Source organism: Castor canadensis, chromosome 3, assembly GCF_047511655.1.
Source record: "Castor canadensis chromosome 3, mCasCan1.hap1v2, whole genome shotgun sequence".
Lineage (NCBI taxonomy): Eukaryota > Metazoa > Chordata > Mammalia > Rodentia > Castoridae > Castor > Castor canadensis.
In genome coordinates, this window is record NC_133388.1 from 6,630,602 (window position 1) to 6,648,676 (window position 18,075).

The 18,075-nt window shown below is 50.8% G+C and overlaps 1 protein-coding gene across 4 annotated transcripts in view; it reads right to left on the reverse strand.

The window, feature by feature from the left end:
* The window catches only part of Aspg (asparaginase), a 31,047-nt gene extending 14,195 nt beyond the window's left edge, over positions 1–16,852 (reverse strand). For 2 of the 4 annotated variants that reach the window (XM_074067049.1, XM_074067048.1), the window contains exons 1-4: positions 16,554–16,851; positions 4,323–4,431; positions 3,506–3,617; positions 840–965 (exon numbers count right to left, since the gene is read on the reverse strand). In XM_074067049.1, coding sequence (XP_073923150.1) covers positions 840–965; positions 3,506–3,617; positions 4,323–4,431; positions 16,554–16,635 — 429 coding nt within the window. In that variant the 5' untranslated portion in view covers positions 16,636–16,851. Of the gene's footprint in view, positions 1–839; positions 966–3,505; positions 3,618–4,322; positions 4,432–4,534; positions 4,629–16,553 lie in introns of those variants that run through there. The other 2 variants (XM_074067050.1, XM_074067051.1) reach the window with 2 other exon arrangements.
* Between the last annotated feature and the right edge of the window lie 1,223 nt (positions 16,853–18,075).

Here is an 18,075-nt window from a genome sequence, read left to right on the forward strand (position 1 = left end):
TAGGGTCTCTGGAGGCAGGCTCCTCACATGGTGAGTGGCTGCAGGATCACCCTGAGGGCCTGTTTCCTCTTAGGTATAACAGGGATAAGGTTGCTGCATCATAGGTCTTCCCTGAGTGAGGCCATCACTCCATGAGACCCTCTGGGCAACCAGGGAGACTAAGTCAGGGACAGCCTAGCCACCACTCCCAAGAACACCAGCAGCCCTGGCAAGGGGACCTCCCTGGATCTCCCATTGGGTTCTGTGCAAAGGGACAAGTATTGGCTTCTTAGGCACAGACCTCAGCCTCTGCTCTGTAGAGAAGACCCTGAATGGCTTGGGTATGACTGGCCCAATGGCCACTGGCATTTGCTCTTGTGAAGCCACTCTCAGGCAACAGGGACCCAAAGTCAGCCCCTAGCAGGTCCCAATGGGGGTCCAGACTTCCTCTGTCTCCTCCCCTCAAATACAGCAGTTTTCTAGAACATTCCACTGACCTTGGCTTTGAATGTATTAGGTTAGGCCCCCAGGGATAGCATCAGTGGGAACCATGGTGGGAAGAAATGACAGAGGTCTCCCCAGGCCCCCCGACACCTGCTCTGTGTGTGGCTAAGTGGTTTCAGTGACAGCAGATGTGAGAGTCCATTAAAGAGAAGAGGAAAGAATGCCTCCTGTGGCTCTGGGTGCTCCTAAGGCCTCTAGTTGGACAAGACCACAGCAGGCAGAGACTGGTCAGAACGGGCCCCAGACAGTTCAGCAGGAGTGACCTGGCAGTGCACAGCAGGAGCCACCCCCTAGGTAGCTGCTACCCTGAGCAAGCAGCTCTGGTCTGCCCTTGACTCCTGAGGGCCCCCGGTTACCTGAGCACCAGTGAGAATGACAGGTTTCCGTAGGTTTTCCAGCACAAAGGAGAGCACAGAGGCTGCAAAGGCCATGGTGTCAGTGCCGTGGATGATCACAAAGCCCTGGTACTGTTCGTAGTGTCTCTGTGGGAGGGGGTGAGCTCAAGGCAGGCCAGGCCCTTCCCACCATGGGCTTCCTCCTGGGACCTGATGGCTGGGGGTGGGGGTGAGGGCAGCAGCCAATCCCCTTTTCCACAAGGAAAGAAAGGAGAGGACCCAGATGCCGGTGGAGGGTCTCAGGAAGGCGCCATGTGATCTACTCCTGCAAGACCAGCAACGCTCTCTGGAAGGCCAGCTGCTGCCTAGCGTGGAAGGCCAGTGCCCCACATCCTTATGGCCCCCCTCAGAGCCTGAGAGAATGTGGTCCCATGGGCTCTGGACACTCTGCTAGGAATGGCCTTCAGAATTCTAGCCAGTGCCTCCTCAAACAGGAATCATCAGCCTGGGGACTCCGTTGGAACTTGGCTCAGTGCTCCAGAGAGCCTATGGATAAGGACTCACTGTCTCCAGGGCAACCAGGGGTGGAGAGGGCTGTGAAAGAGAGCCTCACTGTCCAGGGGGAGGGTCAACGCAAACATACATGACCAACACAAGGCCCAGTCATTGCTGGAAGGCAGCAGGTGGTCTGGTATACTGCCCAGAAAGTAGACATAGGCAGGGGGGGCAGGAACTGATGGGCAAATGTGGGGGGAGGAGTTTCTAGGCACAGCAAAAGGCAGAAGCCCTCCTAAGCATGCCGGTCAGGAGTGAACTGGCAGTGCAGGGACACCCTCCCACCTCCTACAGGGCAGCTGGCCCAGGCTGTGGCTGCCAATGGCACAGCTCTTAGAGCCAAGGTGTCTCATACTACACCAGGTCCTCCTGGCCCATTAAAAGATGGCTGGTCAAGCCAGACACCATGGCTCATGCCTGTAATCAGGAGGCTGAAGCAAGAGGATGGAGAGTTTTAAATCCAGCCTGGGCTACACAGTGAGACCCTGCCTCAAAAAAAAAAAAAAAGAGAGAGAAATGAAGAAAGGAAAGAAGGAAGGGAGGGAGGAAGGGAAGGAGAGAGGGAGGAATGAAAGAAAGGAAGAGGGAGGAAAGAAGAGGAAGGAGGGAGGGAGGAAGGAAGGGGCCAGGTACAGTAGCTCATACCTGTAATCCCAGCTACTCAGGAGGCAGTGATGAAGAGGATTGCAGTTCGAGGGTAGCTGGGGCAAAAAGTTCTAGAGACCCTCATCTCAACTAATAAGCTAGGCATGGTTGTGCATACCTGTCTCCCCAGCTAGGAGTATCAGAGTCTGAGGCTGGCCCAGACAAAACTATGAGATCCTATCTAAAAATAGTTAAAGCAAAAAAGATCTGTGAGTGTGTCTCAAGTGGCAGAGCGCCTGCCTAGCAAGCACGAAGTCCTTACTTCAAACCCCAAAACTCCAAAAAAGAAAAGAAAAGAAAACAAACAAAAAAGGCGGTGTTCCAGCAACTGCAGCGGAGCTAGCAGGCCTCATGGAGTGGCGTGCCCTCTGCTGGCGAAACAAGGCACAGTCGCAGCCAGAGAAGGCCTTTGTGAGGGTGTGTGGTGACCTGCCATGTGCAGGGACCACAGGACATCATCTGGACCTCAACAAAGTAGTGGGACCCGGTCCAGTGAGTGTGGCCCACCACAAACAGGAGACTGCTCTGGCCCTCCACGACCGGGCCACAGATGTCCAGTGGAGGATCCATTTCTGGAACAGGGACAGGCCCAAGGTCACACACTGTTCTGGACAGTTGTAGGGGTGAAGAGGGAGAGCTGTTTTCTTCCAGGCAAGTGTGTGACTAGAACTGTTTGGAAAAGGTTGGAAGGGGAAACCCTTCCACTCAAGACAGCGGGGGTTTCTGAAGGGAGGAAAGTGAGAAGACCGACCAGGGTAGCTGAGGCTGGACTTGGGCCATGTACTGATGAGGGGAGAATAGAAAGGAAAAGCTGGCAGAGTGGGCAGCTCTGGCCACAGGTTAAGACAGTTCACCCCACGCTGCAAACCCGCCCAGACGCTGGGAGGATTCTCTGTTCCTAGATCCATTAAGACAGCAACTTCAGGATACAGGGGTAGAGAGAGGTGGCCAAGGCACGGTGGGCTAGCCAGTCACCACACGTCCCACTAACTGGGATAAGCCAACTGTGTGAGCAAACCAAGCTGGCTCACCAGGAAGGTGAACATGGCCTCAGTGCTCACCATCCGTCTGCATGGGGGAAAGGGCCCAGAACTTTGCACCACAGTGTGGCCTGATGACCTTTCTGGAGGCTGCCACTCCCAAATACTGCCAGATCTCAGGCTCGGCAGGCCCACTCCACCACAAGCTCCCAGCTCTTTTGCCCCAGAGGGCTTCTGCCAGTGGGCCTGTCCAACCCTATAGCCCTTCTCAGATTCCAGCCCCTTCCAGTGCTCCACAGCCCTGTCCACACCCACAGTCCCACCCTGCAGCCCCACCCAGCCCTCTGGCCACACCCACGTGCCACAGCCATGCCCATGGACCATAACTCCACCCCCACAGCACACCCCAGCCCCTCTCAGGACTCCACAGTCCTACCCATAACCCCAAGCCCCAGCCTCCGTCCTCCAGTCCCACCCACACTCCACTCTGCCCTTCCACCAGGCTACCTCTATGATCTGGGCAATCTGAACCCACTCAGTGATGGTCATGTCACTGGAGTCCAAGAGGGGCTGGCACTCCAGCACTGTGTAGATGATCCTCTGGTCAGAACTGGCAGGGCTGCAGAAGGCAGAGCATGGATCCCCTTCCTCCCCATTTCCGACTCAAAGCCCCCAACCCACTCCACTCGTCCCTGGCCCAGCTGGTGCCCCTCCACATAGGGGTGTCTGTGAGTGGGCTCTGTACATGGACATGATTTCAACATCCTGAGACAGGGATCATGTGTCTAAGAGATGGACAGACCACTCCTGAGCAGTGTCACCTCGTATACTAGCTCCGGGGGGGGGGGGGGGGGGGGGGGGGAGGATGACAAAGAACACAGGAGTCAGGGAAATTAGCCACAGCAAGGCAACTCCAGCTCAGTCTCCCTGCTGTGAAGGGCACCAGACAGCTGAGCCAATGTTAAGAGACAGAGGATGGCCATGCTGGGAAGGGAGAGGCCACCAGGGTTAGCCAGCCTGTCCCTAGACAGGCTGTCCCTTCCCTGCGGGCTCAGGGAGGTTAAGGGGAGGAAGAGAGGAAGGAAGATGGGCCCCATAATCAGAGGTCTTGGTGCATCTTAGTGCACAGACCCAGATTTGGAAGGAAGGCGGCAGTAGGTTCGCCCTAAAGCCCCATTAAAGTGGTAAGTGTCAGAGATATCTTATGCAAATGGCTCCATGGAAGTGCTGGGGCACTGACCAATCTCAGGATCTTCCCACCCCTTTGCCCCAGGACAACCAGCAGCCATCACCTTCCAAGATCCGCAAAGGAGCCCACACTCACGGCAGCATCAGGGTGTCCTCAGGGAGACCACAGGCCCGGGCATACGCCTCATCATGGAACATGGGCAGTGTCTTCAGGACAGCAGCCAGGCCCCTCCCAGGGACAAGCACTGCAAGCAGAGTCCAGGCAGAATGTGAGGTCAGAGCCTGCAGCCACAGCCCCCTTCTTTCCCTCCTGGGTTCCAGGACCTGGGCAGAGGCAGGGGGAAGGACCTGGTTCGGGCCACAGTGCCGACTGAGACTCTCCAACTGATGGGCAGCTATGCTTTCTGCAAGCCATGGCTTCCTCTCTTGGAGACAACACTGATTCTGAGGCAGGATAGCGATAAAGATCTGAGGACTGGTTGGGGCCATAAGGCACAGCTTTTCCCAGCACATTTCATGCTAAACTCCTTCTCTCAACCCAATACTATCCTTTGCAGTTGTAAATTTCTTTTCAATTGCAAATCCTTTGCAGTTGTAAGACAGGAAGCCTTGAGGAAATTGCCTCAATTACTTCAGGTAAAAGCCCCTTGCTTAAAACATGAATACTGATCACACCTCATACATGTAATTAAAATACTTGAGAGCTTGCCTAAGTGTATGTGCAGAGTGCCCCATGTTGTACGAAAGACCTTGTTAATCAAACCTGCCAATCACCTTAGCCCATCCTGCAAAGACCACCCAGACTCTTCCCGCCCTTTCAATTTACAAAGGCCAATTGAAACAAAGGGTGCACAGTAACATCACTACTTTCTCTATGGTAACTTCCCCTCACTTTCAATAAACATTAATACATTTCTGGGTGATGCCTGGACTCTTCTCACCAGGACACAAATGCCGAGGAGTCTTAGAACCTTTAGAAGCCACTCATCGTATCAATTCCACATCTCTAACCCAAACTGCCTCAGGTGCTCTGCCTGTTACTCTACCTGAGGCAGACTAGACATTAGGGAAAACTTGGAGATTTAAAAAAACATACAGCCTGATTTAGAGCACCTTGCTCACCCCTTCCTTACCCTTTCCCTCTGAGCCCAGAGAGCTCCATTTCAACTGCAAATCCTTTAAGTTAGAGTGGAATTTCCTCCCACATGGACTTAGGGTACCTGAGAATTAGCCTAGGTGCATGCATGAGTGCGCCCAGATCTTCCCAGCCTGAAGGCCACTGGAGATGGGGAGTGACAAGGGTTTTCTCCCCACCTTCAAGTTAAGGATAATATAAAAATTACCTAAAATTTAAAATTCACCTAGCAGAGACCACACCTGTAATCTCCTTTCCCCTTTCCTGTAATAAAACTCTATTATTTCACTCAACTACATCCACTTGTCCTGCCTGGATGGTTCCATGTAGGACGCAAGGAATTTTGGAAGTCTCTGATTAGAGACAAGTCTAAGGCGAGCCAGCCAGTAGTAGGAGGGTGAGATGCTAGACTCTGTTTCAAGACGTCATTTCTACTGTCTTCTTTTCTTCTCCTTGTTCTCCAACTGCCTCTACCTTCCTCCACTTCCATCGTTGTTCTCAGCCACCGAATGCTTCAGAGCTGAGCGCCACCCACAGCTTGGGGTCACATGACCTTGTGCCAGAGGGTTGCTGCATCCCACTGTTACCTCTGGGAGAGACATCTCATTCCAAGGCCTACAGGGAACACATGCCCCAGCAGATGGTCCATGTTAATCTTCAGTATCTCTCTGCTCAATGCACCAGCAGCTCACAGCACAGAGTATTCTGCACAGGAAATGTGGCTGGGAGATGCTGGGCCACGCTGTCATCCCACTCCCCTCCTGGGTTGTGAGGGAGAGGCATTGTGTTCCCTTTTCTCTGTTTCTGTATCTATCACTTGAAACATTAATCTTGTTGGTTTATTATTATTATTACCTTTTTAGAAAATTTTCTTGTTCCCCCATTCTTCTCAGTTTGCAAGTTGATTACAACCCTGTGGCCAGGTGTGCACACAGGCTGCTGGTTCTTCCCTCACGGTCACAGAATCCTGAGCTCTCTGCCCACAATTTCACACAACAGGGAGCAAAAGTCTCTGGTCTTAAGAAAACTGAGGGGGCCGTGGGTGGGCATGACCACTTCCTTGACTCTTCATAGGTGTTCATTTTGATGGCCTTTGTAAAAGTAAGTGCCCCAACACACAATATAACCAGGCTTTACTTCCCAACCCTATGTAATAAATGGCATTAAACAATAAAGTCATCTTGCATCTTTTTTTTAAAAAAATAGTTCCTCAATTCTCCCCAAAAGATTTTCTAATACTGCTTGGACCAGATGCTCCAGATGTTCCTCTTGTACTGAGGAACTTTTTCCCCATTATTGACTCCTAGCTTCCATCAGCCAAGCTTATCTTAATATAGTTAGAATTTGGAAGTTATTTCTTTACTGGTTGCAAAGAGTTTGTATTAAGATGCTTTTTTTTTTTTTTTAACTCTCAGCAAATTGTCTTTGTTTATATTGTTATCCTTCTTATGTTACATGTTGCTTTTGATATCAGCCTGACTCTTTGCCCAATATATGATAGTTCTGCTGATGTTTTGCTTACTGGCAAACATATATTCATTAAGAGTTTTTGAAAATCTCATCAAACTCAATGAATAAAATCTCTCCATAATTCATTTGAAATTATTTACTACATTCTTTGCATCTTTCCTAAATTAATCTCTTGCCATACACAAGAACTGAGGTATTTTTCCAGGAACACTGAGGAAACAGTTTAAACTAAGTAAAGATTCTTTTAAGTTGTTCTAATACAGCTAGTGCATGTATGTGTAACTAAATGCTGTGAAATCATTTACAAAGCTAAAGGTATTTACATAAAGTAAACAACTACGGTTCTTTTATCTAAGGTACATTGTATTGAATAAGGTCTTTGACATTTCTATTTATGACAAATACTAAGAGGTCTGCCATTTAGGCCTGTCATCTGTTGTCTTGGCTAGATAAACATTGTTATATGTACCCAAAATATACAATTGAGCATTAAAACAGGGGCTATTTGGGATTACTGAGTCTGCCTTCCTCTAACTGATGGGAAATCCAGGGTTTTGATTTTGTCAGTGCTGTCTGTTATTTTACCTAACCAAAATTCAAGGTTTAAACTATGATGCCAACTGTTACTGGCTCCTTCATATGTTAGGTATATTTGTGTTCTTCAAGTACATAAGCCTCCTAAAATAGAGTTGTAAAAAGACACTGTACTTAGCTGGTGTCCTAGTCTTTTGCAAGTTTGTGCATATATTCCTAATTGTTTTTTTTTTTTTTTTTACCTTGTCTCTTTTATTTCAAGAAACTACATAGATATTGTATTAAGAAATCAAGTTGTGTTTTGAATCCTCATGAGTAAGATTTGTTAGGTTTAAGTAGTAGCATATTTTCTTTGTTTTATACATTGTGCAAAAGTACACATAAAATGTACCATCTTTTTTTTTTTTTTAATGGTATGTGAGATACATTTTTTTTTCATTTTTCTTTTATTATTCATATGTGCATACAAGGCTTGGTTTATTTCTTCCTAATTGTAATAAGAGAGATTTAGTAATACTGTATACAATAGAAGTAATTAGACTGTTATGTTAATTGCTAAACTGTTAGCCATGGTTATTTTAAGTTTGTCATTACAGTTCTGATCCTTCTAAAACATTTACAGACAAGCCCATGGAAAATGACCCTGACAAGTACTTATCTGTCAACCAAGTCAGACATTCTTAAGTACTGGGGTTGTTTTGTACTTTCCTTGTAAAATTTTATAACTGGTGACATTTTACAACATTTAAAAAATGCCAGTACATCCTCTATAGAACAGACAAAATTAGACTTAATTAGGCCCAGCCTAAGAGTCACTGTTTTTTTTGGCCAGAAAGGTCTCATTGGCACTGCCTTCCATCTGACCTGTCTGTTGAGCTATTTCCCCTCCAACATGGGACCAGAACAGACTTTCCAGGAGAAAGCTACTCCTGACAATAAGGGACCAACTTGCCTAATGGGCAAAATATTCAAAAACAACTGGTAAAAAAAACAGTTTAAAACAAAACTGTCATTTTTTTTTAAACAAAACTGGAGAACAGGAGGGCAGAACAGGTTCTGTCTGAGGGGTTGATACCAGTGAGGGGAGGGATGTGGAGAATGCATGTAGGAGGGGGAATATGGTGCAAATACTATGTACACATATATGTAATCAGAAAAATGAGACCTGCTGAAACTATTCCAGGAATGAGGGGAGGGGAAGATAAAGAAGAATGATGGAGGGGTGAATTCAACTATGACGTATTCGATATATTGTAAACCCTTCTGTAAATGTCCCAATGTACCCCCAACATGACAATTTCAAAATTAAAAAAAAACAGTTTAACAGGACTACAGTTTCAAAAGGCTACACAAAAGAGGGAACGTCCTCTGGATCTAAATGGAGTCATTTATTCCAGACCTCTAAAAGTAACCAAAACTGAGAGGTTTTTAAAAAGACGGGTTCTGACACGTGCTATCTGGTATTAAAACCATCCAGGCTTCTGGTGAAAGGCAAACTCACGTTTTTGGCTAGGGTCTTCTGTTTCAGCAAAGGCAATACAACCATTTCTACAACTCCAGGTCTGTCCTTTAACAATTCATGCTCATAGAGTTGTCTACTCTCGCTTACATTCGACTTTGTAATGGTATTCAGCTTCTGCTCAGAGACACTGTGAGTCTTCTTTCTGTATAGAACTGACTCCTATTGCTATTTACCCTCTAACTGTACAGGCACCTTCCCGTACTACACCTGGCTCCTAATGTAAATATTGCCTCAAATAATCAGTCCTTACTATAACCACCCTACAGTAGCAGTCTGTACAAAAAGGGTCACTCAACTCATCCTCCTCCTACTTGGGTTAGGAATAGCTATAGGTATAAATACATACGTATATATAATATATGTATATATATTATATATATATATAAAAGAATAAACAATGAACTCTCTGATGGTTGTCACTTTTCAAAATAAAAAATTAGAACCTCTGACAGCTAAAAATGATAGCTTTGTCTTGTTCCTAGAAAAAAGGGTGTCGTTTACATGGTTTAAGATTTAAAATTGTACATCCTGGTTATTGCACCTGGCAGGGTCCCTTCCGATGTTCCTATCGATGCTTACGTTCAGGTCTTCTAAACTTTAGTTACTCAGATTTCTCTCTTCCAGGATGAAAGCCTTTAGTATCTAAACCTGTTATGCAATAAGGCTGTCAATCTCTGGAGGTAGACGAGATTCCCATGAACTATCTTTCAGCTGGACAAAGATTCAGACAACGGATGTCATCTGATGACTGACTGAGTCCCATGGGACAGTGGTGGGAGAGCAATATTCCTGCTAGGTAGGGCATGCAGCCAGCCCCTGGCAGCTCTGAAGTAGATACCGAAGACAGAGCACCCCTTCGCGATTCCCAAAAAAGACTTTTTTTTTTTAATATTGTCCCTCAGAGGGAAGCTGAGGCCGACTAGATGTGAGGGACAGTTCAGGGCTTTTGACAACCACCCAGCCTGATTTAGAGCACCTTACTCGCCCCTCTCTTACCCACTACTTCTGAGCCCAGAGAGCCCCATTTTATTTGCACATCCTTTAAGTTAGAGTTAACACAGGTGTACACACGAGTCCACCCAGATCCTCCCCTGTCCCAAAGGCCACAGGAGATGGAAAGTGATATGAATCTTCTTCCCACCTCCAAGTTAAGGATGATACAAAAATGACCTAAAATTAAAATTTGCCCCCTATTTTGCCTGTATGCAGTGCCTCCATTCCACCTAGCAGAGACCACAACTGTAATCCCCTTCCCCCTTTCCTATAATAAAACTCCATTTTTTCCTCCACTGCATCCACTTGTCCTGCCTGGATGCTTCCATGTGGGACACCAAAAAACTTAGGAATCTTCTGATCAGAGACTTCATCCAGGTCCTGTCTCTGTTTACACCTGTGTTTATACCAAATGAATGAGGACCACAGGGCCTGGCCCTCTCCAGCCTTTGTCTTTCCCCAATCTCCAATGCCTACTACACAAGGCTGGTGCTGCCTGCGAGGTCTGCACCATCCCCACTTCCCATCCAGCAGGTGCTTCAAAGCCCAGCTCAGGAAGCCCTCCTCCCCAATTCCCAGGCCCCAGTGCCCTTCTCACACACTCCCTCACTTCCTTGATGACCCCTAGCTTCTGGAAGGCATGGACTGTATGTGGCTCCTCGGGGGCCAAGGCCAGGTTCCCTGCCCTGGCCTCCCAAACAGGAGGATCTGGCACACAGTAAGTGTTCAAACAGGAGAGTGCTCACCACTACCCTCTCGCCTATAGCCCTCGAAGCTCAGAAACATGCATGGAAGGAAGCACTACAAAGAGTACTGTGTCCTCAGGACACCCTGAAAGGTCACAGGCACGTTTCCTAAAAAAACAAACATCTACTCAGCAAATGCTCCCAGAAAGTGCAGGACTGAAGTCCTGGCCATTGCCCTGACCTAGCTTTGTGACCTTGGACAGGTCAACTAACCTCTCTGGGCATATTTATCTTTACCATGGTCTGGGAAGTCCTCACATGCCAGAGCACCAGGACACAGCAGTGAAAACAAGGTCCCCTGACAAGCATCCTGACTGAGCACGTAAGACCTTAATAGGGGTTGTCCTGGCATCCTCTGGCCTTTGAACTCTGCTTGCTGGACTATCTCCTGTTGTTGCATCAGAAATTGCCACAAATGTGGTGCTTTCACCAGTCCCTTTATCATCTCCCTGGGCTGGGATGAGAAGTCAGGCAGTACATACCCCCCACTGCGTGCTCTGGGGCAGAACCAGGGTGCAGACCCACTCAAACGGCTGGTGGAACTTAGTCCCACACGCTGTAAGGCAGAGGAGCCTGTGTCCTCCTGGGCTCACTCCCAGACAGTGGCCCTATCAGTCTTCTTTCTCCCCTCTCTCACCTTCCTCTTCCTTAGCCAGCCAAGAAAGGAATCCTGTTGAAGGGCTCAATGGCCCAGGTGAGCCCAGTGTTACCTTCCATCTCAAAGCCAGGAGCACTGATCACTTACACTGAGCTCATTTGCCATGAGGACCCCACTCACAGGTGCTGGGGTGAGGACCTCATATGGACACTTTTGGGAGCCATGATTCTACCTGTCACAGAGTGTAGTCAGGGGCACAGAGTAGAGGAATGCCATCTCTGGCCCCTGGAGTAGAGAACAGCTTAGAGTGGGCCTGGCTAGTCCTTCCTTCCTCACACCATGCTACTCACCTGAGAAGGTGCTGACAGGGCCAGGGAGCACACAAGAAGAAAGGTCAGCCCTGCCACATCCGGTTTAAGCAGCTCTCAGGCTTATTGACTTCATAGGGAGGAAGCACTGCCAGACTTGGTGCCAGGCTCACCCTTGGTTGCCCCAGGTAATGGCGAGCATCCAGCCTGTCACCTAGCCAGGGGCCTATTCACTCCTTCAATTGAATATCTGGCCACACGAAGAATTTCCTGGTGGTCAGATTGACGCCCACTACTCTAGCTCCCCAGCAAGCCCCAGGTTCCCTGCTGGTTCCTCCACTCCCAGCACTATCACCCTTATGTGGCAGGCAGGCAGCTACTGACTGGCCTACCAGCCCTTCACAACTGTATCTGGTTCCCAGAGCTATGTCATGTCACATCACATCACAACTGAACCATAATCTCAGGGGATCCACATGGTATCCTCTACACAATGTGGTGGGCCAGGAGCCTAGCAGGCTGTGTTCCCCAGCACCCTGCCCTGTTTCTCAGGACTTCTCCCCATCTCCACCCGCCCCTCCCCAGCTCCCCAGGCCCATTGGCCACTGGGTGTTAATGGCACCATCTCTCCCACCAGTGAGGGAGACCCCAGGGGAAGAGAACTGCATGACTCCTCAATAGCCACTTCCCTGGCCTGGCATGAAGCCCCAACTCATGCACATTTGCAGAAGTGGTGCCTGCTGCTTACAGAAACATCACGTGGACAGGGCTCAGTAAACATGTGTGGAAACCACAGTCCCTGTACATTTGCCAACCCCAGCAGTCTTCGGAGACACTCCAGGTGTGACGAGGACATTGGTCAGAGCCATCCAGGGCACCCAGGATGGAGATGGAGGGCCAAGTGTGCCTGTCCCCAATGTGGAGGGCTGAAGCTGGACACTAAAAATGTCCACACCCTAATTCCAAGACCTGTTATCTTTTGTGGCAAAGTCTTTGCAGATGTAATAAAGGGTGTTGGGATGGATAGATATCAAGGATGACCCTGAAGCCTGGCACCAGTGGCTCACACCTGTAATCTTGCTACTTTGCTGGGAGGCAGAGATTGGGAGGCTAGCTTGGGAAAAGTTCTTGAGACACCATCTCCAAAATAACCTGAGAAAAATGGACTGGAGGTATGGCTGAAGCAGTAGGGCACCAGCCTTGCAAATGCAAAGCCCTGAGTTCAAACCCCAGTCCCACAAAAAAAAAAAAAAAAAAAAAGATGATCCTGGAATTTCCAGGTGGGCCCCAAAACACATCATCCCTGTCCTCATAAGAGGGAGGCAGAAGGAGACCCAGGGCGCACAAACACACACACACACACACACACACACACACACACAAGAGAAGGCCGAGTGACCAGGAACTGAGAGGGACTGGAGATACAGAGATGCTGTCTTGCATATGGGAGGGATAAGGCCACAAGCCAAGGACACTGACAGCCACCAGAAGGTGGAAGAGGCTAGAGGGTTCCTCCCTCTGCTGATGCCTTACTTCAGTGTCATGACACTAAGGAAGATGTCTGCCTCCAGAGTGGAGGGACAGCATGGACTCCTGCGGCTTTCAGTCCCTCGTCATGTACTAGTTTGTTTTGGCAGCCACAGGAAACCGAAATGTCCACTTTCCACTCCAGCTACCCCCATAGCAGGTATGCTGGGGTGTATGTGGAGATTTGGAGGTTCACTTATGGGAAGATAGAATGGGATATATTTGGTTTAGGCTTATGAGACATGCTCACATCAGGCAAGGTGCCTCTGTTCCACAGCTAGATGATTGCCACTGACGTTGGGCAACTCCTCTCAGGGATAATGGCATACTGCAGCATGGCAGGAAGAGCCACCAGTGGGACATAGACCCTGAGGGCCCCACTTGTGTGTGAGTAGCACAGGCAAAACCAGCCAGAGAAGACCAAACTCTCCTCATACACTTTTGTCTCAGCAAGACTCTGCAAACGTCATGCAACAAGAGTCTAGAAGACCATAAGATTAAAAGTGTGGAACAAAATAGCCAGGAAGGAGGGCCAGGGAGTTACCTGCAAAAATCTTTTTCTGGATTTCATGATATTCTTTTTAACTTGTAATTTGTTCTGGTTTCTTTTATTAGTCTAAATAAATTTCAGCTCTCACAACTGACCTGATTTCATAAGTTGTATTACTTTTCTGACTGAGGGTCCCCCAAAAGTGCCGGGTCCTGAGCACCCCTTTCCGGGAACTCTGGGCTTCCTCGAAACTTGCTTGCTAGGAGTAGGAACTTGCACATGGGACCACCCATACCAAAATATGGAACCACCATCAGGAAGGAGGTCCAGGCAAGGCAATGGATGCTGCTCTGCAGCACCCAAGAAGCCATGGGCATCACTCCAACTGACGAGGCTTGGCACCTGGTAGCCATTGGGCAGGCTGCATGAGCAGGGACACAACCTTGAACCACCTTGCCCTAAAGCTCGGCTTCCCAGCTCTGCCTGTGAGGACCCAAATTCCAGGGGCAGGAAGTGCACAGCCTGACACAAGAGGCCTTCAGAGAACTGTGTGACTGCTGAGAAAGGCCTGGGCCCAGGCTTGGGGTCGTCTGGTTCACAATGCCTCTCTACTTGAGTCACCTTCACTGAACTCTGAAAGGGACAGACAAAGGACTGAGTCCTGCTGCTGTCACCTCTGCCCTCCCCGAACTTTGGCAGGGCTTGGTTGGTCATGTGGATCATTCGGCCCTGTAGGCCACTGTTTACAAGAAGGCACAGAAACTGTTACAACAGTGACAATTCAAACAGCTTTACGGTGGCAGAGACACCACTCTCACTCACTGCCCCCTCCGGAGGCCAGGGCAGTGTCAGCAGAGCAGAGCAGAGCCAGTTAATCATTGATGCCTATGGGATTGCAACTCCAGGGTGCGCAGGCCCTCTACCACCAGTCCAACAGCCCCCTGAGGAGGCCACAGAGAGGCCCAGAGCTTGCCCAAGACCCTCAGAGTCCAGAGTCCCGAACCCCAGATCTGACCTCCCTCATTGTCCCCAACTTGCCTGGCCTGTGAATGCTGCCCTCCTTCCTGGAACCTTTTTCCTTTACACACATTTTTAAGCAAAAAGTCAAGGTGCCAGCGACCATCTGTGTGTCCCTGGAAAATAACTGGTTACAGCCACACAGGAGGGCAGGCCTCCAGTCCCTAGAGTCTCAGCCCTGGCTGTGCATGCATGCTTTCTGTTCCCTCTTGGGGTTCAGCAGAGGCCAGGCCTCTTGTCTCTGTCTCAGCCTCTGGAAGCTAAAAGCACAGCTCCCTAAAACCTCTCTGAAGGGGAGAAGGGTCAGAAGCTGCAGGAAGGCCCCTGGGACCAGCTTTTCTGGAAGCAGCAGGTCTGGGGAGCAGAGCTGTCAGTGCAGAGCCAGGACACCTATTCTGGGAGTTACCTGTACCTCCTCTAGGGCTCCAAAGACTGACTGGTCAGTGAGACAGGCTGACTAAGCTGAGCTCTCCAGGGTGTTGGCCACCCCAGTGAAAGAGATGCTGGGCAAATGCCAGCTGATCTCCATCTCTCCCCAGGGCTTGTAGACCCCGACCCAGAAATCCCTAGGATGTGCCTGAAAACCCACCCCATCTTCAAAGGCTGCTTTGCAGCCTCTTGCAGAAATGTAATGCACAGGTGTGAGCCCATGTGGCTGCCAGAGGAGGGCCCAGGAGCACGCAGCACAACATTCATGCAGGTGGGCCTGTGCTCAGAGTCCACTTGTCCCTCAGCTTGGACCATTCCAGAACTATGTGTTGAGCTCGACACACAGTGAAACTGAAGCTGGCCATGTGCCAAGCCTGGAAAGACAGCGTCAAGAGGTGGTCCCAGAGTCCACAGGGCCAGTTGCTGCTCCAGGCAGCTCGGCAGCCTCCTCTCTGCTCCTGGCCTGCTGAGCTCCTCTCTCCAGCTCCTCACACTGCTGCGCCGGCCTGTCCATGTTGCCACCTTGGTCCAGTTGCCGCTCCTCCTTGCAGAGCAGCCCCAGCACAAAATGGCAGCACAGGCTGGGTGAGGCCCTGTGAGGTGCCCACAGCGTCCTGCAACCTGCAGGTAGCACCTGACCCTCTTGAGACCAACTCCTAAACATGTGCCATTAGTTTTAATGTCAGCCCTGCTCCCTCTGAGGACCAAGCAGAGGGGCCCTGTCACTCCCTACTGGTGGAGTGTTCCTTTTCAAAGGTGTTCACCGACCTGTGAACAACTGGGTCACAATCAGAGGCAGATGTAGTCGGTGGAGTTAATGAGAAAGTGACAGTGGCTTCTGAGTAACCTCCTCAATAGAAAGGGTGGCCAGGAAGGGCAGCTGCCAGCAAGGTCACAGAGAAAGGGAAGGAAGGAGAGGGGAAGTGACTGACTGGCAAGGGCAGAAGAGAATGTTAGGTGAGTACTCAGAGCAAGCAGGTTCTCAGGGGCTTGGTGAGGTCCCTGGGAGGGAGGGCTGGAGGGGAGCTCACTGGGTCCAGAGAAAGGCCTGCTGTCTCAGGTGAGTGACTGGTGGAAGGCACTAGTGAACAGAAGACCCTTTAACTGCAGGCACCTGGACAGGGTTGGGAGGACGGTGGAGGGAAGGAAGTTGCAGGAAAGGTGGAGAGTTAAGCAGCTCTCCAGTGGGCAAAGAGCTCCAGCCTGAGGCTGGGGCGACTGTCCTGCCCCACCCTGAGGGAGGGCACACCCACAGGGCACAGGCCGCATCCCCAGGGTCTTCCCCAGCATCCCAGGGGCGCTAACTACAGCAGCCCTCAAGGTGAGGTCCTGCCAGCTCCCCTCCTTTCCCTTCCCAGTTGCAAAGCACTTGGGCCTCGGAAAGACCCCATGGGGCCGGGGTCTCGGAAAGGCAGTGACTGGAGAACGACCCTCACCCCACCCTGCGCAGCACAGCTGAGGTGCTCCTAGACTGTTCAATTCATTGACTCCCCTTCTGGAGCAGGAAGGATCCCCTGTCGCAGGTGAGGAGCCCGAGGTTCCCAGTCACAGCCAAGCCCTGAAGCCACCCCGCACAGGACGCGGGGTCACCGACTCACCGCCGTCCTCGCTCCGCATGCCGATCGTGCCGCCGGTGTAGACGGCCAGCAGCCGCCGCTCGGACCCGGCTGCGCGCGCCATGCCCGGAACCGCGTGCTCCAAGACGCTAGGGGTACGGTGGAGACGAGGAGCCGGGTGACCGCGGGGGACTTCAGGGAACCGACTGGCCCGGGCGCCAGGGCAGCGCAGGGCCTGCTGGGATAAGGGTTTCTACCCCTGATGGTGCGGGGTGAAGGTGGCGGGGCACCGGATCGGGCCTGTCCGGAGGCGGGAAGGAGCGAGATGCAGAGGGGCGGGGGAAAGTAACCTGCGGGGAGGAACCGAGGGGGCAGGGGGCGGGGCAGAATCCGTCAGGAGGCGGGGCCTGCTGGGGGCTGGGGGCAGGGCCGGGGCCTGTCCTGACCACCTGGGGTTTCCGTCTTTGGGCGGTGACACTGTTGTGCTGGAGGTTGAGCTGGCCGCGCAAATACCACGTGCCTCAGGGACCGCAGCGTCTGAGGACTTCCAAGGCCCAGCGCGGAGTCGGGGCTGAACCCCTGGCCCGGGTGGCTTCTTGAGGTGGCCAGGGGTAGACAACCCCCACCCAAAACACGGGTCCAGGAGAAGAGATGAGGTCTCTGCCACCGGAGCGCAGGAGGGCAGGCCCCTCCAGTTGCTGTGTCCCAGATGCAGAGAAAGCCCGCACCCTTCCGCCGTGACAGGACTGCCCAGGGGGCACTGGCCTCAGGAAAAGCCCCTCTAGCATGTCACTCTGATCAGAGACACGCTCAGGAGCTCCCGGGTCTGTGCTCATTTGCTCAAACAGAAATGCACTGGAGGCTGCAGGCTGGGTTCCTTCCCGAGTCCCTCCTTGGCTGGCAGATGGGGCCTCCTCACTCTGTGCCCCATATTCCTGGTGCCTCTCCCCTCTTTGTACGGACCCCAGCACATGGAGTTAAAGCCATCCTATCAGCCTCATTTTAACTTAATCACCTCTTTAGAGTCTCCATCTCCAGATTGTGAGGTGGGACCTTCAATGTATGAATGTGGAGAGGAACAACTCACCCCGTAACAGCCACTCCTTGAAAGTCCTGTTTTGCCTCTGTCTGCATGTACAGTTCCATATTACTATTCTGGTTTTGTTTTTTTTTTTTCCTGGGGTTTCCTTTTTTGTTGAGCCCTCCTTACTGGTGGAGTAAGTTCTTCCAGTACATGCTCACCATTTGCCCTTTTGGGAAATCATGCTTTAATTACCACCCCTCTTCCCCTTGGCCATCATAAACCCAGGAACCATGTCTGGAGCCTGGCAGGCCATCTTTGCAGATGATCCCAGCTCCAGAGGCCTTTATTCCAGCCATATGTGAGCCACAGCAGGTATGTGCTGTCAAAACTGTGTAAGACCCAGGGGTAAGTCAACAGTGTCACCTGTGGACCCAGGGGTCCTCAGATGACTCAGCCGTTTTGCTCTTGTTTTTGTTTGCATCCATCTACAGCTAGGGCTTTCTCTGACCAGGTCATTTGTATGGTATGCATTGAAGTCTC